The following is a 23056-nucleotide window of genomic DNA, read 5'->3' on the forward strand; positions in this document are numbered from 1 at the left end:
TGTGCCGTCTTGTCGCGCCATGGCGGTGATCTCCCTTCGCAGTGATCTCCAGAGAGATATCTTCACCCCTCAAAAGGAGAGGCTCCTAGCTGTGTCCTCTGTCTGGAAAGCAAGCAAAAAGAAAAAGGAAGCCATTCTTTGCGCTGCAGGTAAAAAAAAAAAACAAAGAAGAAAACCATAATGATACATTAAAAAGCTCTCTGCAAAATATCTTCACGTATCAGATGGAAAGAGAGAATTGTAGCATTTTCTGCCGGGGACAGATTATCTGTTTAAGAGCCAGTTTATGTCACAAGAGCAACTGCTCCCATTCCACTGGTTACTCATCCTTCCACCCACTCAGTGCCACATTACAGGTCTCACCTGACTCATCAAGCTTTGCCTTTCGCGCCTCTGCGAAGATGCGTCTGATTTCCTTGGAGACCACTCCTGTGGAATCAGTTGGAGGCCATTGGCTAGAAAATCTCACCCGGGTGCTTTTGTCATAGAGAAGGCCTGAAGATATAAGCTTATCTGATATGAAAGCATTCTTCGCTCATAAAACAAACTGTGCACAGTGGTAGGCCTGTTATTGAAATGGGACTTGGCAAGCAACCAACAATTTAATTGACAAGTTAACTGAAAGAATACTAACAAGGCATTATGAAATGTAGAATCTCATTTACAATTCAGAGAGTATTTGAGTATATGTATTATACATTTCCAAAAGTATGTGGACACCCCTTCCAATTCATGGTTTCGACTGTTTCAGCCACAGCCATTGTTAACAGGTGCATACAGTCAAGCATACAGCCATGCAATCTCCATTGACAAACATTGGCAGGGTTGTACTGAAGGGCTCAGTGACCTTCAACGTGACACTGTCCTCAGATATCACCTTTCCAACCAGTCAGTTTGTCACATTTTTGCCCATCTAGAGCTGTCCCAGTCAACTGTAAGGGCTGTTATTGTAAAGTGGAAACGAATAGGAGCAACAACAGCTTAGCCACAAAGCTACAGAGTCCGAAACTACCTCTAGAAACAACGTCAGAACAAGAACTGTTCGTCAAGAGCTTTATGAAATGGGCATCCATGGTCAAGCAGTTGTACACAAGCCTAAGATCAACATGCACAATTCCAAGCATCAGCTGGAGTGGTGTAAAGCACACCATCATTGGACTCTGGAGCAGGTGAAACGCATTCTCTGGAGTGATGAATCACGCTTCACTATCTGGCAGGCTGATGGACAAATCTGGGTTTTGCAGAACGCATAGTGCCAACTGTACTGGCCAGAATAGTGCCAACCGTAAAGTTTGGTGGAGGAGGAATAATGGTCTGGGGCTGTTTTTCATGGTTTGGGCTAGGCCCCTTAGTTCTAGTGAACGGAAATCTTAATGCTGCAGCACACAATGACATTATAGAGAATTTTTCGCTTATAACTTTGAGGCAACAGTTTGGGGAAGGCCCTTTGCTGTTTCAGCATGACAGTGCCCCCGTGCCCAAAGCAAAGTCCATGAAGAAGTGGTTTCCTGAGTTTGATGGGTTATAACTTTACTGGCCTGCACAGAGCCCTGCTCTCTACCCCATAAAGCACCTTTGGGATGAATTTGAATGCCCACTGCAAGCCAGGCCTTTATTCCCAACATCAGTGCACAACCTCATTAATGCGCTTGTGCCTGAATGGAAGCGAATCCCTGCAGCCATGTTCCAAAATCTACTGGAAAGCCTTCCCAGAACAGCGGAGGCTCTTACAGCAAAGGGGGGTCCAACACCATATTAATGCCCATGGTTTTGGAATGAGATATTCAGCAAGTATGCATGGGTTGATAAGGGTGATGTTCTGGTGTCCATATACTTTTGAAAATGTAAGGGCCTGATTTAGTATGACCTTTTGCGCATGAAAAACCTTTTAGCACATGCAAAACCAATAACATGACCAATGATTGGTCATGGTATTTGTTTTGCACCAATCATTGGTTGTGTTATTGTGTTATTAGTTTTGCATGTGCTGCAATGTTTTTCACATGCTAAAGGTCTTAGCAAATCAGGCCCTATACGGGGCAAAATTGCTCCGTAACGTAAATCTTTCTGACCCATTTGCAGTGAGCTTGGATTCTTGGGGGACGGTGTCCCTGGCGACAGTGAAGGGACTGAGGGGAAATTACAAGCTATCCTCACGCTGGTCAGCAAGTGAACTCTCCCTCGTCGATGGGAAAGACGCGGTCAAGGTCAGGAAAGCTAAAATATTTTAAAGATGATTTACTGTTTTTTTTTTTGTTTTTTTTACTGAGCACTGAAATAGAAATCACACAACGCACTTTCATTACTTTTCAACTTCCTGTATTCTCAGTTCTCAGAAACTGAAACATTTCAGCAGAACAAATGAAGGATCCTAACATGCTGAAAATTTTAATCGGTATATAATGGCAAAAGTACTACAGCCCAGCCAATTAAAGAGGACAAAATTGGTGCTTCACCAGGGCAGTCCAAATTACAGAAATTACCCTGATTACTTCTCAGGGTCTACCATGGAATAAGGAGATCTGGAGCACTCAAAGGTCTGAATCATAACGCTTTTAATAAAACAGGATGACCTCAACATCAGGGACATCTACTATAGTCAACAGAAAAAACATAAACATCATTCATCCTGTTTCTGAGCCTTATTTCAGGGTAATCAAAAGTATTGTATATGTACATCATACATGTACTGCCAAATGAGTATTTACTGCCAAATATGTATTTTATATTATATAATACAGTATAATGTATAATATTTAATATGTACAATATATCGTAAAATATATTCAAAAACAGCATAAAATTGCAAATTATTTTAAGTTTCTTTCTTTGTTTTTTCAGTTAAATTAAATATGCATATTTTGGCAAACATTATAACCAAGATGTTTTCCAAAAAACCTTTTTAAGGATACATCATATTCATTGTGTTGTAGTCTGTAATTCCCGGTCACTTGTCTCCCCAGTACTGTCTCTGTGTTCCCTGAGCTGCTTCACTCCCCTGTACTTGTGTGATTTCACTATTCGGGTGGTTCCGGGTTTTCGTGGTTTCCCCCCCTTCCTTCCAGTCTCGTTTTTACTTACTTCCTACTTATTTCTAGTTTTACTAATTTCTACTAATCCTTACTAACTTATAGATTGTAAAGTACTAACCTCATTAATATACTAACATGTGAATATTACTAATGGACTAGCACACAATAGTTTTGGGTTTTTGATAGTTTAGATCACTATACTAATACATTAACCAGTCTCCCCTTTTCCATGCTGCGCTGTAGCTCCGCCCCTTTTCTTTCTAGCCTGCTCTAACGCTGAGTTCTGCAATTGCCTGCACCTGTCTCTTGCTCTGACTGCACCTCTCTCTCTCTGCACGCGTTTGTACCTGCTCACCCAGGCCGTCTATTATCATTGTGGTCTATGTGATTCCAGTCCGCGTTTTGTCAGTCCCCTGTCACTTAATTAGTTTTCCTAATGTTCTTCACCTGGATGTTGTTTGTTACTCCTCCCTCACTCACTTAACCCCTCCTTGATTGTTATCTTCCCCAGTGTATAAATGTCAGTCTTCTCCACCTGTTCAGTGTCAGAATGTTGATCGAATTCATTCAATTGCCGATTGTTAGTAAGCCTTTGTCTATCGAGATTCCTGCGACACCCCTTTGTACGACTTCGAGTTTGCCTGCCCCTTTTGATTGCTTCTGGTTTGACCTTCGCTTTGCCTTGACTTCTCTTTTGCCTGTCCCTTTGTACCTTCGCCATTCTGATCTCCTGGTTTTTGATTTTTTGCCTGTTTTTTCACTATTCTTTTGGAAACTCGATTCGGCACCGTCCTCTCTCTGATTACCTGGCTTCGAACCTCAGACTGAATAAAGACAACGTTTTTTGGATTTCCCTGGTCTGCGTGTGGGTCCTTACACAGAACATATCACATTGTTTTTAATTAGTTAAACATGACTATCTTGTGAAAATTGGGAGTCAGATTAAAAGCTCATTCTCTGCTGCAGCAAAGAGGAATCTGATAGGGTAATTACAGTGAGTCACATTAGATTTTTCATGGCTGGAATACAGAGTATTTTCGGGTACTGATAACGTGCAGAGTCCATGAGCTTATGCTAACATTGCGTGCTAGGCTAGTGATTCTCAAGGCTGATTTTAGCACAGTGATGAATTAAACAAGTATTTTTTTTTAATGATGCATGTAACTCTTGGTGTAGATCTGCTCAATGATGGAATATATTTACTCTGGAGACATAGGAGTTGCAAGAGTTCTGTCTGTAGGCTTCATTAACATAACTACAAATCAAGTCAAGTGTTTCTCCACACATTTTTTCTCATGACATTGTGGTGTGTTGTAACAATGCCACAGACATTTTGTAATTATTTGTGTGTTGTTTGAGGCTGGCGTCTGCCTTTAAAGATACGAGAAAATATTTAGGGGCTGAGAGACACAGAAAACAGAACTACTATCTAAAATTTTGAGGAAGCGGTTTTGCTGACCCTCTAGTGATTTATGCATTGGTTGTCATCAGGGGGTTAGATCTGAAGCTTTTCTGTTTTAGTTCTATGTCTGGCACATTGTGTGGGCGTAGGGCAGTTGGCAGAATGTATTACCCTCGCCAATCATAAATTAGAGAAAAGTTGGTGTAAAGCTGGGAATGGGGGTCCAGTAAGTTGGCAGAATGAGGTCCATTCCAAATCTCCCAGAGCCACAGCCATTAAATTCAGAACCACAGGCAGGGGAAACAGTCAGCCTGAGGGAGGCCTCCAATCATGCTCTGTCCTCCTCATCATTCTGACTGAGGGGAGACCGCTTTCCATGCAGATAACATTGGCTTTTTGTCCACATCTGAGTCTAACAGACTCATCACGCTGTGAAAATTATTTTAGCCAATCTCCACTTTGTCTGGGCACAGTGCTTTGGCATTTATGTCTTTTGGCAGGGCTTGAATGAGGCAATAAAAATGTAACATCTAACAGCACTCTAGTTGTCACCGGCTTGGCTCACATACTTAGAGACCTACGCTATCTCCACCTGCCTGATGGCAGACGCCAGGCCGCATATCATTGCTTGGACTCACGAGAGCTTCTCTGTGATTGGGTAGGAAACAGCTGAGTTCCACCTGCACCTGGACAAGGTTTACCAGTGGGAGACCAGCAGCCCCTTGGAGAAGAGAGCCTTTGTCGCATGTCTGTGGAAGATCAACCAGCGCTACCTGCAGGAGAGGGTCAAGTTTGTCAACATCTCTCCAGACATCTTAGATGGTAGGACCATGGTTTCCACCACCAACTTCCACTGTGCAGTCACCTGTGGAGTGGTTGATAGAGGCCACAGGCACACAAAGTCAATCTCTTGCAAGTGACTTGCATGGTGCACTTTCATATGACTTTTAAAAAATGTTTAGGCTTGCATTGTTTCCACTAGTAAATCTTTTAGTGAATTCAGCATTCCAGCATATTCATCTTTGTTTGTTCAGTCCACTTTTACTGGGCTCACTGTTTGCCTGCTGTGGCTGTTCGCTGAATGATATGCGGGTCTGATAGAGAATACAGACACACCGTGTACTGCACATAAAATTTAAGAATAAAATTTAAGAATAAGTGCACCAAGTTCAGCTCCAAAGGAACCAACTGCACCTGATGAAACAAGTTACTGCATGCCCAAATCTGAGCTATTGGTCAGTTTGTCCAACATATTCCCAATGCCACCATAGAGTATTCAGACGATATTCCTTTTGTGAACATGTTCCCGTGAAAGGTCCTGCACCTCTGCAAGTTCATGCCTTCTGACTTGCTGTCACCTACTCTAATTTGCTGGTATTGTTGAATAGGTATTGGGACTAACCATCATCCAAACTGAAGTGAAGTATTCTTGTTCTAAGGCACGCTGAGTCAAATTTCCTTCCACCGACCGTTTAAGAGCCAGTGGAAAATCTGTCCATACTTTGCAAATGTTCACCTCTTCCCACAATCCTTTTCTGGTGATAGAGATGATGAGATCAGCTCATGTGCAGTGTGGTTTGATGAGGAGGACACAGATGCATTAATCCAATTGGAATTGTGAAGTGTAGTTAAGCTAATTTGCTGAAGAGACGTGTTCTGTCTAAAATGTAGAGAAATTGCCAGATGGTGTGGCTCTAGATGGGGAAACCTGTGATTTTGGATTTGCATATGGTTTTTTAAATAGAAATGCTTTGTATATTGGGAAGCTTTTTAAATTATTCAACGGCCTTTATCGGTATAACTAATGCTGTATTACAATTGCACCTACGTGCAAGGAGAGGATTGTAATTTTAGTCTGTGTGTTGTAAGTGCTTTTTTTGCCCACCTTTAGCATTTAATTGTCTTTCACTGGGTGTCTAGTCAGAAATGTATTGGTACGTATCAATTAATTATGGGTGTGCTTCAAGTAAGGTTTTAGCCTGACATCTCTTTACAGTAATTTTTACCTTCAGTTGTTTTTCTTTTGTAAACCACTTCTGACAAATTGTTTTTTTTTAAACTTCGTTTTATGTGCAAAGCAGTTTAAGATGTCTATATTTTTTTAAGCTTTTAGATTGTAAGTAGATATGAGGTAGAGAGGGTTTTCTCAGCTTTACTCTGTCTGCAAGGATTGCATCTAGATAGAGTACTGGTCCCACACATAACAGCATGTATCCTGAAATGGTAAGCTGCATAGATTCAACCTTCAATCAGATTATGGTGCTGTCAGATCCTAGCATCTAAAGTTACCATGCTGTTCTCCATTCCTATCCTGGTCAAATGCTCATCTTATGCAAATAAATGCAATCATGGTGTGATGAAATGGTACCATGATACATTCAACAGTTGCCAGAGTATTTCTCTTGGTACTAATATGTAATGTGTTTTAACAGTGGTGACCAGGAGCATTCCCTGGACCTGAAAAAGCTCAGAATCAAGTTAACTGAACTCTCTGCTATTATTATTCAAATATAGTTATTGTGGACTGACAACAATCAGCTGTCGATTTGCAGTTGGGAGAGAGTCAGTGCTACCAGACCAGTACGTTTTTAAGGTGTAGTTATTTTCAAGACACATGCACATCATGTTATTCCCAAGATGCATCAGGATAGATACACAAATAGTCCAAAAATGAATGCAGGTATAGTACATCATGTAACTATGCTGCCGCTGTAATTTGCAGTAGGGAAAGCAAAAAGTCTAAATAATTTTGAAATCACCATGCTGGATCAGTAAAGCATAAATTTAATCAGCGCATCAGCAAGAAAAAAAAGACCGGAAAACAGAAACAGGCTGCTTACTAATGTGCTGTTTGTGTGGTTGCTGTTCTGGCCTAGCTCCTCCTCAGCAGGACACATAATCACTGCAATTATGGGGGTGAGGAGCTAACGACTGCATATTACCACTGAGATATGGCTGCACGGTCATATAGAAGTGTGATGGAATGGTTTCATAGCAAAATATAAAATAATTCCAGGTGTAAGGGCACATCCTAATGTATTTTGAGCAGTGTCAGACGACCAAAAAAAGCACTGGTATCATTTCTCTCCACCATCATTTTTTCTGTTCTTATAATTACATGTACCTTGCATAGTATATTTATCAAAGTAACATGTATGTTTTCCCTGTAACCTGATTTTTAAAGCAATGGCATGGGCAAGTGTAGCAATATATGAGAATGCTAAAGATTGTAGCTTTGTCTGTCTCTGATTGTAGCTTTACCCATCTCTTTTTTGCAACCCGTTGTTGCTTAAAGCATCTGCAAATGACAAGTGTTGCAGCAAAACACCTGAGCTCCAATTGAATCCTCAGAAAAATATGTGCAAATCAATGAACCTGGTTAAGAAGAATGGCAGTTATGAAAACAGTGGCCTAGTTAGATTTGGGGCTATGGTGGAAATGAGCTAGTGGAGCTGAAAGAGTTTTTTTTCCCCAACAGGGCGTTGTAGCACTGTACGTATCTGTATGATATCAAGCAAATGGCGCTCTGCTCCTCCACCCATTTGCCCGCGGGAATTTTGATATGAGTGTGCGACTTTCTTTTTGTTGTGAAAGGGTAATAAGCAAACTCAGCTCTGCTCCCAGCTGCAGAGGTCTGGAAAGAGAGAATTGCCAGGTTTTCTTCATTCATTTGCATGTTAATTTTGTTGTTCTGGCTTCATTTCTAATGAAAGAGATTCATTATTAATCCACCAGAACAATATTAGAATCTCATATTCCTCCTCTCATCACGTACAAGCACACATACCCAGATCTGCTATAGCAGATGGATACTGTCTACAAGAACAGAGACATTTATCGATCTCACATGGGCTGTGAAGACCTAGATGATAAATCAGGCTTTTTTTGGCATGTTAGTGTAGTACTATTCACTGAGTCAGACACACATTGTATTTCATCCAGATAACTGTTCAAAATCACTTCAGGCATTTACCAAATAAACAGTCAACGAAAATGTACGTGGCACAGAAACGCATGCTCAGATATGAATTTGTTTCTTGGTAGTTTGCGACAGGACCTCATGCTCAGATATGAATTTGTTTCTTGGTAGTTTGCGTACAGGACCTCATGCTCAGATATGAATTTGTTTCTTGGTAGTTTGCATACAGGACCTCATGCTCAGATATGAATTTGTTTCTTGGTAGTTTGCGTACAGGACCTCATGCTCAGATATGAATTTGTTTCTTGGTAGTTTGCATACAGGACCTCATGCTCAGATATTAATTTGTTTCTTGGTAGTTTGCATACAGGACCTCATGCCCAGATATGAATTTGTTTCTTGGTAGTTTGCGTACAGGACCTCATGCTCAGATATTAATTTGTTTCTTGGTAGATTGCGTACAGAACCTCATGCTCAGATATTAATTTGTTTCTGGTAATTTGCGTACAGAAGCTATCTCTTCCTGTCTTCACATTTCCCTGTTGTGATTTACAGAGGTGTTGCCATGGCAGCATTGCAGGGTGTCAGAGGAGCAGGAGGAGGAGGAGGAGGAAGGCTTTCAAGAACTGACGGCACGAGAGGCAGCCAGCGTGCAGCAGCTCATGGAGGAGAGCGAGCTGGCCATGTCTGACGCCGAGGCCTTCTCACAGGCCCTGCATACCAGCCTGGCCAACATGGACCAGGTGAAAAGCTGGAGCGCACCGAGGCTGAGCGCGGAAAGAGTGCATTTCTATGTCCCTCCAGAGAAGCATTGTTGTTTCATAGTTTATTTAGACGTTTTATTATGATTACAGAAAGTTAAATAACGTACAAAATCATTTTTTAAAAAGCTGAACGGAAAACGCAACAGAAAAATAGACAAATGCAAATATATTGTGATACCTTCTCTTTTAATTATAAAAGTGACATCATTTTTTCGTTGTCTTTTTACAGTGAGTTCCGTAGGACTGGACATGTAGGCGTTGCTGTGTGCATTTAAATAACCCCTTTCAGGTTTTACCAATGGATTTCAAAGTGCTTTACAGTGAAGGGGTGGAGTATGTTGTGCCACAACAAGCACTGCATATCAGTTGAGGTGAAGCAGGATAAATTCATTAAGCCAATTAAACCAGGAGATGATTAGATGGACAGATTTAGAAAGCCTGATTACAAATGTGGCCTAGATACTGAGAAATACATAGCTCTCAGCGACTTAAATAAGTGCCAGGATATTTAATATGCACAGTCAACCACGGGTGGAGCTAGGGTTTTGGCAAGGGGGTGTGGGGGTGAGCGTGAGGGTGTGAGACTGACAACCAGTGTCAACACTAGTTTGTTCTTGATTTGCTCAACCAAAGTTTTCACTGTTGGGGCCTAAAATGATAGTCCTATTGGGTTTTTTTTTTCAGTGAAATCCATTTGTTAAAAAAATTACTTCAACCAGATTTCCCTGTGTTTTATTTGTTGAACTGATAATATTTATGTTGTTTTTCATTTGTTTTAATGGAAAAGTCCCATATTTGAGATGACTCTTAGGCCTATCATTCGTCTTTGGTTTACAATTAGGGTTGGGGTTAGGGTTAGGGAAACCATTAGGCTATGAACATACCCTACTTAAGTACTCGAATGCTGACATGTCTGGCTGCGCAAAATTGGTTTTACGCGTCATTGCGTTCTAAAATGTGGCACCTGAAACGGAAGCACAAGCTGCAGTTTCAAGCATCGCAGTGAGGGGAATTATAGCCGGTAACAACAGGATGGAGCCGTCTTCAATTTGTTATTCTTTCCGCTTAGTCTTTCACAACTGTCCTGGATCGCCCCCTTGAGGACTCGGGTTTATTACTTCCTCATGGACATGAGAATGCATGTTGAGTATGTGCAACTGAGCCGTGCGTTTGCAGTGCGTCAGTTAGTCATTTGCGTTGGCGTACTTGCGTACGGTATGTTTCGGGCCTTAGTCTTAAGGGTGGGGCAAGTAACAGTTCTTGCAATTTTGAGTCCCTTCATCATGCATTTGCGCACCATAAGCATAAGTCTGAGTATGTAACTGCAAATTTGAGGATCGTGACCATGATGAGAAAATATAGACGTATATCAGGGTATATTTAGGAGTACAATTTTTTTCATACATTTGAGTAACAGTGACAAATTGGGATTCATAATGACAATGCCTGGGATTAAGAATTATTATGACTTGACACTGATTTAACTTCATAACAATTTGAGGGAGGCCACCAAAACCTTTACAGTGGGTTGTTTTCACATGATATAAAGATATTGAAGATTTGTATTAATATTTACATTTATTTCTTATTTTTCACTGCTTTCTTTCATTTCAGTGAGTCATTTCATTTGTCAGTGAGTCACCATTGTATATTTAATACTGTCTTAAAGGTTATTTGTGTTTTTTTCATGGTAGTAAATAAAATATTAGAGCACAGCTGATGTTGATGTGTCAGAACATGGATTATAGCATTTTTATATTATGCTTACTATGACAGTGAATGGCCTTGAATAACAATAGCATAATGGCCCATCACTCAGAATCAGTGAATGCTAAGCTCTTCCTCCCCCCTACTCTTCCCCTCCCACAGGAGAACGTGCAGGCCATGATGGCTTCAGAGTCACAGGCAGGGCAGCTCCTGTGCCTGGTGGACGAGGCCCTGGAGGAGCTAGGGCACATAGAGGAGGCCTTGTCCCAACATGACCGCCAGCTCCGGAGCGTCCAGAGGCAGATGGAGAACCTCTACACGTACGGCGCTTTGCTGCAACATGTGGACCACAACCGCAGACAGCTGCGCACTGAGCTGTGCCACCTGGTGGTGAGGAGGAATCAATACAGTACTGCTTATGCTAGCCAAATAATGAATCATTTCCTATGCATGGATAGTGTTGGTCTAATGTATACTGTTTGTCCAACAATGGTCCAAGTATCTTTCATTTAAAGGATACCATTGAGCAGTCAATTGTATATTTTCAAGAGCACACATTTCTGGAGCTGTTTGCTTTAGTATGTATTTGTCTATGCGTCCAGAAAACCACAACAGAAAGGAAATGCATGTTTCTGTTACTTTGTATCTCTTAAACAAAGACATGAGATGTGATTACTGAGATATGATTTTATTAGGAGCCTCACAACTAATTAGGCTTAATGACAGCTGCACTGATTTCTTTAAGGAGTACAAATGAGCTAAACACACAAAATAAACATCCTTACTGAATCATTTAATAAGCTCAGTGGCAGCTCTAGCAGCTATTTCTATGAAAAACAGCTGATTAACTAGAACTGTTCAATATGGCCAACTGTTCATTGAACCTTGCAATCAAAACCAAATCCATTAAATGCAAAATAAACCAGTATGCAAAGTTTGTCCCCACTGCCAGAATTGAGTGTAGCCAAAAAAAGTATAGTCATTACTATCAACACATTTCATATTTCATTATAAAAAAGGAGGTATGTTTTTTTCAGAGGCTACAACCAAGATAGTGTTTAACTTATTTATAGCTACAGTGCCTAAATTGACAGGTAGGTCATTAAATCTGACGTACACTTGCAGCAGTGCATCAGTGTCCCCTGATGGAATGCACATTGCTGAAAATGTTTTTGATTTTTCCTTAAATGTCCTTACGTTTCCTTAAGTGAGACAAGAACTGAAAACAATTATTATACATCAGCATGTCATGGTGCTTACAGGTGGTATTCATAAGAGGATGCTAAAATATTTTAAATTTCTTTCATCCTCAGTCAGATAACAGCCATTCCCTAATCCCGTGGGCATATTTGACTATACACTTGCTACAGATTTCATGGCAGCCATTTTTTTTCTTATCACTGGTTGCCTATTCATGATTCATGCTTTCTCTTTTGGGGTGGCTTGGTTCTCCTTTTAATGTGTCTTCCTCTCTCTGTTAAGATAGACATGCCTGAAACCAAGAGTAAGCACATTTATTTAATTTCAATTTTTATTTTTAGCCGGAGTATACATCATGGGAAGCTCTTGTCAAAGGCATCCTGTATACACAGTCTTAGCTCGATAAAATATTCTGTCACTTGTCCAGCTCCATTTGAATTTTAAATTGAAGGACTAAATTAGCCAAATTTTTCTGCCAGTTATTGGTTTTATATTAGGAAAGTTCCTTAATTCAAGCCTCATATATTTAATTTAAGGCCCGGTCATGTCCATTATTCAGGTTAGTCAATGTTAATAGGTGATAGTAAATGTGTTACTAAGAAGAAGGAAAAGATTGGCCATATATAAATTAATGACAGTATTGATTGTAACCTTTTGTGCTAATATTTCCATATTTCCCAATATGGAAACATTTCATCATTCATCATTTTTACCAATGGTAATTCTTTTTAGATATGTCCAAAATGACTTTTTCATAAACTAATTTTTTCACCATTTAAACATTAATAACTGACAGATGCACACAATTTTTAAACTGCAGCCCAGATTAAGGGAATATCTCCTATTAGTCAGCCTGATTCGCCTACACACCTACACACAGTGTGTACTGGCGCATCCAGTCAGTAATGGCATAATGACAGCCATCGGAAGCTTAACAAATAGATCTGTGTTTATCACCATATCTGAGCTTCACGGTGAAGCTTTTTTAAAGCCATGTATTTGGGAACATTGGCAGTGTATAGTCTGTGGACAAGGGCCTCCTGGGGGTGGTGGGGGGGGGGGGGTATTTCGGGGTGACTGCCTTTTCATCATCTTTCACTTGTACAAGTAGGATGGATGGAAGAAGCTGAAATTGTTTGAGCAATAGTTCCATAACTCCTGGGCTGAAATGGGTCCCATTGGGGAAACCTGATATTTTCCTTGAGTCTGACCATGCAAACACATCATCTTTATTACAGTATTACTATGCTTCAACAGCTTTCTCTCAGGTTAGCTATGAACAGTATATCTCACTCTAAGAAGATATTTACCTCTCACTATAAAGCCCTTTTCTTGGTTGTCAGAAATTGGAGTTTGGAATTTTTTCATGAGAAATGTCTTTCTTTGGTGGCTAAAAAACAGTAGCGGTACATGTAGCTGTATCGGTAACGTAGTAATGTAATGTGGTAAGATGATACATTTTATTTAAATTATTTATACTCAAATGTCCATATGTATTCTATTGGCCTCCTTGTGGCTGTGTGTAAAATCCCATTGCCATTATGATGTGCTGCGATCAATGCATCATAACAAGTGCATACTTTTGAGGAACAGGGAGTCTGACTGCAATCGGTTTACATATGAATTTGGTCGTCATGTGTATTTATTGCAATCCAGTTGAGCTATTTGAGTAGTTGTTTTATCAGTCATTCTGAATATTGAGACTAGAGTGCAATGGTTGGCAGTTGATTCTTAGGTTTGATGCTTTGATTGGGTCAGCCTGAATGTCTTCAGTAAAGGCCATCTGTTTAAAACATATATATTTCAATGGTGAACTGTAATTTGATTAGGATGAGGACGTGTTGGACAGTACATACTACTATTATAACTAATTTAACAATAATGACCTTATTTAATAATTGAATATTGTGTAATACTAATGGCAGTATTACGCTAATGCTATAATAATCCCAGTCAGAATAACTCAAATAATTTGGTTTATAGCATGCGTCATTGCTGTTTTGATATGTAATGAAAGGATCGCAGATGCACAAAAAAAACATTTCTGGCAGTCCGTTCCAGTGCCATAGTGCCAAGAGCGCACTCCCACACACTCGACTTACTCTCCAAGATCTGCGTTAACAAAGACCCTGGCTGTAGCTTCGTAAAGAACAGGGTCTAATATAGCCGTGGTTCACTTCTGCTTTTCCCTTTCCTCTTACGTCTCCGACACGGAGCATCTGAAGCTGAACACTGAGACTCAGACAATAGGGACACTGCAGGAGACACTGTCATTGAGATGCAAATTTAAAAGGTTTATTTTATGCATACTTTCATCCACATATAAAGCACACCATTGCTACTGTCTACTGAGGAGCAATGTGAAAAAGACATGCTTGAGCCACCCACGTCTACCTCAGGGCAGTGAATGATGGACTTGGTTCGAGTTCCAAACTCTAAGTGCAGGTAAAAGCAACCCCTGTGTCATTGCTTCACAGTAGACTGGATTTTGGGAGAGCACTTTATGCTTACAAAAATATCCTCTATTAAACAAATGTTAGCTCATAATTTGGAAAATTATGAGCTAATCCAGTAATCCAGTCACATGTAATAATCTGCATTGTTCATTGGCCCAGTTGCTCCATCAGTCTGCCATGTCCATTAAAGCACAGGCACATAATCCCACTAACTTGTCCCACCTGTGTGTTCCGGCACTGTATTCTGATCAGCCCACCTGTTTGTTTCAATGAAAAAAAAACTGTGACACTGTGATGCAGAGATGTGACTCAGCTCTGAGTCTGTGCCGCAGAGATGTGACTCAGTTCTGAGTCTGTGCTGCAGAGATGTGACTCAGTTCTGAGTCTGTGCTGTAGAGATGTGACTCAGCTCTGACTCTGTGCTGCAGAGATGTGACTCAGTTCTGAGTCTGTGCTGTAGAGATGTGACTCAGCTCTGAGTCTGTGCCGCAGAGATGTGACTCAGTTCTGAGTCTGTGCTGTGGAGATGTGACTCAGCTCTGAGTCTGTGCTGTAGAGATGTGACCGAGGTGTGAGTGTGTGCTGTAGAGATGTGACTCAGCTCTGAGTCTGTGCTGTGGAGATGTGACACAGCTCTGAGTCTGTGCTGTGGAGATGTGACACAGCTCTGAGTCTGTGCTGTGAAGATGTGACTCAGCTCTGAGTCTGTGCTGATAGAGATGTGACCCAGCTGTGAGTGTGTGCTGTAGAGATGTGACTCAGCTCTAAGTCTGTGCTGTGGAGATGTGACTCAGCTCTGAGTCTGTGCTGTGGAGATGTGACTCAGCTCTGAGTCTGTGCTGTGAAGATGTGACTCAGCTCTGAGTCTGTGCTGCAGAGATGTAACTCAGCTCTGAGTCTGTGCTGCAGAGATGTGACTCAGCACTGAGTCTGTGCTGCAGAGATGTGACTCAGCGCTGAGTCTGTGCTGCAGAGATGTGACTCAGCAGAGTCTGTGCTGCAGAGATGTGACTCAGCGCTGAGTCTGTCCAGAAGAAACTATGTGACTCAGCTGTTTTCTGCAGGATGGACTGACTCTGAGTGAGGATCACTTGCGCGTTCTCACCGAGGGGGACCTGGAGGATAAGGAACAAGTTAAGGCCTGTGCCAGAGCAGTCACAGCACTGTCCCAATGCAGCAAGACTCCTCTTACAGCAGGTACTCACTGTGTAATCTTTCCCTGCTTCAGCTGAGCACAGCGTAACACTCACCTGCAACAGCTGATCGTAATTACACTGATCATGGTGTGACACACTCTGCATCTGCAACATCATTATACAGGTTTGTTTCTAGGCTTTGGGCTTTTGATGGGAGGTATACACCCTGGTTAGGCCAGAAAGTCTTGACCCCGGATCTCCCATTGCTGTTTATGCACTCCGAAAATGTGCACAGCATGGCAAGGCAATCTAACCTTATCATGCAGGCTGTAGTAAATCCCTCTCCTCCACTCCAGCAAAAAATGCATTTCGATTTGCCGAGCGTGGAACGTGAAAGGCACGAAGGTCACCATCATAGTAAGTTTTCTGCAGATACCCAGAGGCAGAGAGAGTGAGAGAAAGAAGAAGTCTGTGCAGATCTGTGGCCTGTGACTCCCCAATGGGGCTGCCACCGTACAGAGGGAGAAGGAGCAGGTATTCAAAAGACTGGATTCTATCCAGGCTTCAATGTTTCAAAGTTCAACTCACTCGATTTTACTCATCATTTTCAATACCTCTCCACCACTCCTTGTATTGACTTTTTCTCTTATGAAACAGACTCAGTAAGAATTTTTATTTTTATTATTATTCGTTTTTTTGGGAGGGGAGTGGGGGTTGAGGGATTAAACTCTCGACCTTGCAAACGATTTGTCTGCATTTGTGTGACTCAGAAAAGAAAAGGAATATAATATCCAAGTCCCTGCTGACCTCCTGTCAGGTTTTGAAAGGTTGGCCTCTCTAGATCGGCCGTTTTGATGTCCCGTACCCTGGTTGTACCCTGGAGCCAACAGTCACGGCTTTACCCTTTCAAACAATCAGGAGGCTGCTGTGCATTTTGAAAAGCCAGGACATGCAAAAAGAGAATTACATTAATCACATAGCAGGGGTATTTAAGGCAATGCTAAAATGACATCAGTGTGCTTTTAGTTTTTTTGGCTTGGAGAAATAAACTGGTGGAACTGAGAGAGAAGTGAGCATTAACCTACAGCTGGAGGACAAGTTAACATGTGGACAATAGCAAGTGATTTTAGGAGTGTAAGAAACAGGAATTCCATGCATAAACTCGGATGTGCCGCAAACAAAGTGAAGCCTGTGATTGCTGACAGAAATCAACTGGTCACTAATGTATTCATGCCGTTACTCTTTTACCATTATCTTTGGAATTAAGTGACGAAAGTTTTTGCTTTTGTTGTTATTCTGTAACTTAATGAATGAGTCAGAAAAACAGGAATTGCTTAAGGAGTGAGGAATGATGGAGTGAGCGAATTTTCCATTCTGTCAAAAATACGAATCTGGTTTTACTCTAGTCTGGCTGGAATTGAATCAGCTCTTTAGCTCACTCACTCCTTGACCCCTGCTGGATTTGCCTTTTGTGATCTTGCTGAAAAACATGAATCAGAACAGATATATAACAGTTTCTTTTTGTATTAACTGTTGTAAACCTCTGCGTGTGTGTGTGTGCGTGTGTGTGTGTGCTCTTGTGTGTATCTGATGGTGTGTGTGTTGCCAGGACAACGCAGGCTGCAGGGCGTCGCAGAGCAGCTAATCAGGTTTGAGAGCGTGCGTCAGATCTTTGAGCAGCGCCTGACCCAGCAGATAAACAACGCCGTGATGCAGCAGGTACAGAGGCCGCCCTTCACTCAGCCACATGAAAGAATGAAAGCCAAACAGAGAGTAGAAAAGCAAGTCTGAAGTCGAGCAAAAGCAAAAGTAATGTATTTCATGGGTCAGACAGAGAAACAGACCCAAACCTTTGACTTCCTGAAGCATCAGTGTGTACCAGAGGCGCAGTTGAAGCACATCCAGCAGGTCGGAGTGATCCTGTGCCCCGATTAGTGTTCGCAGGGCCTGGTGAAGGAACCCCAAAAGGAGGGTGAGACATTGCTGAAAACTGCCAAGTTTCACAAGCAGCTGTTGGAGTACACGCCCCTCATGAGCTGGCTGAGAGAAAGCAGCCCCCAGGTCTTCCAGCAACTCATCCAGGTCAGAACCAAAGCAGGCCTCCGGAGCTCTCTGAATGACAGAGTGCCCTTTACACACTGGATCATGACCCATAAGGAGTTTTAACTTTGGTAATGTTTAACAGCATCGGCCTCCAGTCCTGCTTCTGGAAACCTCAAATTCGGTTTTTCACTTTTGTTTCTTCAGATCTTGTTCAGCCCTTTAGTTCTGCAGGCTAAAAGAGCACTCTAACTACTACAATCAAATACCCCCATTTTAAGCTTTGGGCAAACGCTATTTCTTTCCCAGACTGCGGGTCCTACTGACGTGCTGTCGCAGAAGTGAAGAAGGTTGTGACTGCCCTCTAGTGGATAATTATTTAAGCTGCTCCATATCAATCCGATGACATGCAAATTTCCATGCCCCGGGTCAAAAGCACCTTGACATCAATAATGTTTTCCATTAAAGTTTTACAAGTTCACAGGGTTCATAGTCCAGTGGGAATATTTGTTATAGGAAACATTAGTGAACTGGCTTTTCATGTTTCTCAAATGAGAAGCTGAGTGATTAGTTATTGATCTCCCTTTGTAGGTGTATGCAGAGAACATTGGCAAGCTGTTTGACAAACAAATGAAGGACTTCTTTGATGCTGCAAGACTACAGCTGCTAGGTTCCAAGGAAACAAAGAAAGCCGGTCAGTTTGCTGCGGTACAGCGAGTTTTAGAAAAAAAAGCTCACAAATCATAGCTAAATAAATAAACAATCTGTGATTGAAACTGAACATGATTTGAGCTCTGTTTCCACATTCAGTGTGAAGCAAATACATATTTTATGAACTGGCTGTGTGAGGAGGACCCAGGTGTATCAGACAGGGTCCGTTTTGTTTATCTGAGTGTTGTGTCTGTGGCTGGGCGTGTTTGTGTCTGCAGGGACAGTCCCCTGCATGGTCCGTGATTCCAGTGGTGGATTTGTGCCCTTACGGTCTGACAGGAGAGCCAGCAGGGTGAGTCACGCATCTCTGACCCCCTTCCTCAAATCCACAGACGACACACTCCACCCAGCCACGATGCCATCAATACACCCCGTGAGCCACCCCGTCCACAATAAGAAAGAAATGTACTGCACTGCAGCGCGGAGCCCGGCTCCACATAACTGTCCTCGTGCAATAAAATCAATCCACACCGAGGGGTGAAAAAACATACTGCAGCAACACAGCCTGTGCATTCTAACAAAAAAGCGCTACGGCCAGTCGATACACAGTGCTGGCTGAGAGCAGATGCACTGCAGCGCAATTAGTCTTGATTGAGAGAAAGCACACTGCAGCAGCATTAATAAAACCTCACAGAGAACAGAAGCGCTTCAGCTAATCTAGTGGACGGACTACTGTGACTCATAAGTGAAGCAACAAATCGTTCATCGCGCGGACGGTCTGAAAGCACGGAAGACCCCTCCCTCCTTAGGGCGATGGCGTGGGCCCGCTTGAGAAAACAATCTCGGCGCCATAATGGCAGAAACGTGCCTCTGCGTCCTGTGTGCTGTAGGTACTGCAGCAGGTTCTGATCCAGCTGGAGTCGGTGTGTGTGGCGGAGCAGGAGTTCCTCACGGCGTTCTTCAGCCTGGACAGCGGCCCGAAGATCGAGGTTAGCTGAGCTCTGTTCGGGGGAGTGGGAGGTGGCAAGATAATGCAGTAGTTAAGGAACTGGGCTTGTAATCCGGAGATTGCAGATTCAAAGGTTAAGTAGGGCAATGCTGCCGTGGCCTTGTGCAAGCTATTTAACCTGAATAAGCATATATATGCAGCCACATGCATGTGGGAATAGAGGATGTTTAAATTACTTATGAAACCTGTGAGAAATGGGTTGAACTCAAGCATTTAAATGGGCTGATGTCTAAATGCTTTTCTTGTCTTAAAAGTATCATCATGTCTTTGCATTACTGCGGACAGCAAAGCTGAGTGATTGGTTCATGTAGGTCAGTAATTCACAGGATATGATACCCCAGTCTCATAGAGTTGATGAAGCCTCTCTGTACTAGCGATTTACCCCCCCCCCCCCCCCCCCCCCCCCTCTGGAAACTAAGCACTACCAATATAGCCAGAACACAGCTTACAACATGCATAGAATGCATGCCCTCTCAAATTAACGAAGGGCATCGAACAGTCATCAAACCGGCCCAATGTACAGTGCGGCTTCCCAAACCGCGGGAGGGCACGCGGAGAATAGCAACCCGTTTAATAAGCAAAGAATGACTTTGCAGTCGTTTGTGTCCCTGCAGTTTCCAGCCGGCAGGAGGGGCAGTGCCATCGACCAGGCTCAGATCTGCGCGTGAGTAACGTTCCCGCCGCGGCGATGGGTGGGGGGCGTGTGATCATCTGGCTGTGGAAACGCAAACGCTGTCTCCTGCGTGCCAGCGTCTGGGGTGACCGCGGTGAGGGGTCTGCTCCCCGAGGCGGAAGAGCAGTAACCATGGCAGGTCGCCGCGTGTGTCTTCGCTCCCCGCAGCGAGCTGAGGCAGAAGAGGAGGCCTCACAGTTGGGGCAGATTTTCGGTCGGCGCCGGACCCCCGGAGCCCTGGTTCGAGGGGCGGGACTGCGTGCGGGCGGTGCTGGGACCCGCGGAGACCCGCCTGTGGTCCCTGCTCAGCCACTGTGAGGAAGAGGAGCCGCTGAGCTTCCTGAGCGTGCTGAAGATCGCCCAGCAGTGCCTGACCCGCCAGAGGCACAACCCCGCCGCGTCCTTCTGCTGCTCCCTGCTGCAGTGCGCCATCCAGCACAGCCAGCGGAGCCTGTGCAAGTACACTGTGAGTTCATCAGCAGCACAGTCCTTCCTCAGACTGCTTTAGAGTCAATGAGCTGCACTGAGCAGCGTGCTGTCTCTCAGCATGTGCGGCTGTGACAGAGAAATACACACTCTACTTCTTGCTTTCTCCGCATCCCTGTGTAATGGCCTGGTTTGTCTCTGTGCTGATGGCCTTGTTCCCTCAGGAGTCTCTGTGCAGGGAGATGGAGAGCATGCGGGGGCTAAAGAAGGCTCGGGCGGGGATCCTGCCCTTTGTGCCCAGGCTGGAGGAGTTTGTGACAGAGGGGCAGACAGTGCTGGGCGGCTCAGAGCAACGCTGGGGTTTGGATAAAGCTTACGCCCAGCTCTTTACCACGGCCTTTCAGACCCGTGAGTACAGCAGCTGAGGGCAGCTCATACACACCGTTTTACTTATCTGAGATTGTCGGTTTTCAGAACTTTGAATCTTTTAAATGAAACAAGCTCACGTTTATTGAGTTACTGAGTAGTGACTGCCCTTCTGTCCCGGGTTTGGCAGTGGACAGCCTGCCAGGGCAGAGCAGTCGCTGCAGCCCCCTGGTGGTGAAGCTGCCGAACTTCCACCGGCTGGCAGGGTTCCTGGGGCGCGTGGGGCTGCCGCAGCTCGCGCCGTTGAGGGAAGAGGTGAAGGAGAGAATGGCCCTGCTGGTGCGGGAATACGTCCGCTCCCACCTGGGCCAACCCCTCGGGCGCCTGAGCGTGAGTGTGCGCAACGTGCAGGGGCGTTCAGGTCTCTAAGCCTAACAGCCAGTACAAACACTTACAGGCCACACACACACATGCTCGGACACAAACTAAATGGTTAGGTCAGATTTGGACATGTGGGTCAGGTTTGTGTGTGCACAAGCACACAGACGGCAGTCACGGGTGTAAAGTGTTAATATGGGTTAAAATGGGAATCAAGGCAATATAGTTAAGGAAAGCATTGCAGAGGAACAGTTCCAGTAGGACATTCCAAAGCACAGAGTGAAAGAGCAGCTGACTGCCTCCCTTTTCAGGACTTCCTGGACGGGGTGCGGGGCTGCCTGGCTCACGGTGTGCGGGAGGAGGAGGTGTGCTTCCAGCTGGCTTACAGCAAACAGGAGCTGCGCAGGCTGACAGCGCAGCAGTCTGGCCAGGAGGTGCAGCGCACCCTGGAGGTGCTGCACAAGAAGATGGGGCGAGAACTGAGCGAGGACCCCGCCCTGCTGCAGGTAACCTAGCCTCTGCCACGGCAGCTGCTGCTCTCGGGTGAGGCAGCCATCTTGGAACCTCTTTAAACCGGTCTGCCTATTGCCATAATGCAGTTCTTGAAATTTCCTTCGTGGAAAAAAAAGTCCAACACGAGACTCTAATAACACAACTGGCAGCAAAAAGAAAAAAAAACTAATTAAAAGCAGTTATCTGTAGCTGACACACTGTTTGTGCTGATGTACCAGGCTCGTCTCAGACTGGCTAAGTGTCGCTCTGATAACTGAGACAATTACTCAGCAGTGTGCAGGCCCATTATTCAGTGGTAAAACTCATCACATTAATGCAGTCGGCTAAATGTTTTCATGATACAACCATTTCTCTATCTTGCCTGCTTTATGACAGAATGTTTCAAGCTATGTTGCTGTGTCCTTCCCATAAGGGGGGGTGGGGGGGGGGTGGGAGACACTCTTAATTGTGGAGCCCAGTATTTGTATTTGGTATTGTATGGTTTAACAAAACCATGCTTGTATTTTTTGATAGTGTATCGGTTTGCTAGCACAGGCTAGAACACGAAAGCAGAAAGCAGTTGAGATAGGCTTTAACAGTGCTTGCAAGAAATTAAACTGTCCCCACACACACGCCCCTCAGGTGGTGTGGAGAGATATGCAGCAGGACTTTGTGGCTCAGTGTCGCGGGTTCGAGAGCATCGTTGGCCGGTGCTACCCTGGAGCTGGAGTCTCGCTGGAATTCGGCGAGCAAGACGTGCAGCAGTTCTTCCGCGCTATCAGCGAGAACGCCAAAAGGGGAACCTGAAAGGAAGAGAAGCGGCACTGGAGTCACGTTTCCAGAGAAACTCTCAATTCAACATCTCAGATACAGTATGACAGTACTATGCCTGACACCACTGATTCCCACATTTTAGCTTTTTTTAAATTTTTTTTTATACATTGACCACTGATAGGCATAGAGATCTTGATGCACCATTTAAATGTTTATATTTCAACAAAATAAAATGTATATTTGATGGGTGTTGTAGAAATAAACCTGTGTACAATTACCAATTGCATGGGTATGCCTGTGTGTCTGAGCAAAGCCCCAAAAATCAACACAACAACATACCAGCTAGCAAAATATCGCAAACAGTATTTTCTTTGCAACTCCACCGTCAAACCACAGGGGGAGTACTTGCAGACCACAATTTGCCAATGTCCTCTAAGCATGGGGCATGCACAGCACTGCTCCTGCAGGTCTGTTTCCCTTCCCTCATGATCTGTCCATCCATTCAACCATTATTTAGGATGCTTGCCCCTGGTCAGTTTGCTGGAGGTGGGGGGGGATAGGGGCTATTTCGGTGGACATCGATTGAGGGGCAGGAATGCACCCTGGACAAATTACCCATCCATCACGGTGC

General features: G+C 43.7%; 1 protein-coding gene across 1 annotated transcript; it reads left to right on the plus strand.

Annotated features, from left to right (window-relative positions):
- The first annotated feature begins 3 nt into the window (after positions 1-3).
- Positions 4-22706, plus strand: LOC118222838 (exocyst complex component 1-like). The gene is made up of 17 exons (XM_035408727.1): positions 4-149; positions 2083-2207; positions 5097-5256; positions 8909-9096; positions 10987-11214; positions 15545-15677; positions 17226-17335; positions 17552-17698; positions 18248-18350; positions 18586-18659; positions 19198-19296; positions 19931-19980; positions 20158-20455; positions 20640-20823; positions 20972-21171; positions 21471-21665; positions 22294-22706. Exons 1-17 carry the CDS (start codon positions 20-22, stop codon positions 22456-22458), a joined length of 2589 nt encoding a protein of 862 aa, XP_035264618.1. The 5' UTR covers positions 4-19; the 3' UTR covers positions 22459-22706.
- Positions 22707-23056: the final 350 nt, after the last annotated feature.

This window comes from Anguilla anguilla, chromosome 3 (genome assembly GCF_013347855.1).
Source record: "Anguilla anguilla isolate fAngAng1 chromosome 3, fAngAng1.pri, whole genome shotgun sequence".
Taxonomy (NCBI): Eukaryota; Metazoa; Chordata; class Actinopteri; order Anguilliformes; family Anguillidae; genus Anguilla; species Anguilla anguilla.

Excerpts from the sequence above, each read along its gene's own strand:
- LOC118222838 (XM_035408727.1), top strand. The coding sequence starts at position 20 with ATGGCGGTGATCTCCCTTCGCAGTGATCTCCAGAGAGATATCTTCACC. Across the intron at positions 18,660-19,197 it reads CTGACAGGAGAGCCAGCAGG|GTACTGCAGCAGGTTCTGAT; the intron begins GTGAGTCACGCA and ends TGTGTGCTGTAG. Across the intron at positions 20,824-20,971 it reads TACCACGGCCTTTCAGACCC|TGGACAGCCTGCCAGGGCAG; the intron begins GTGAGTACAGCA and ends CGGGTTTGGCAG.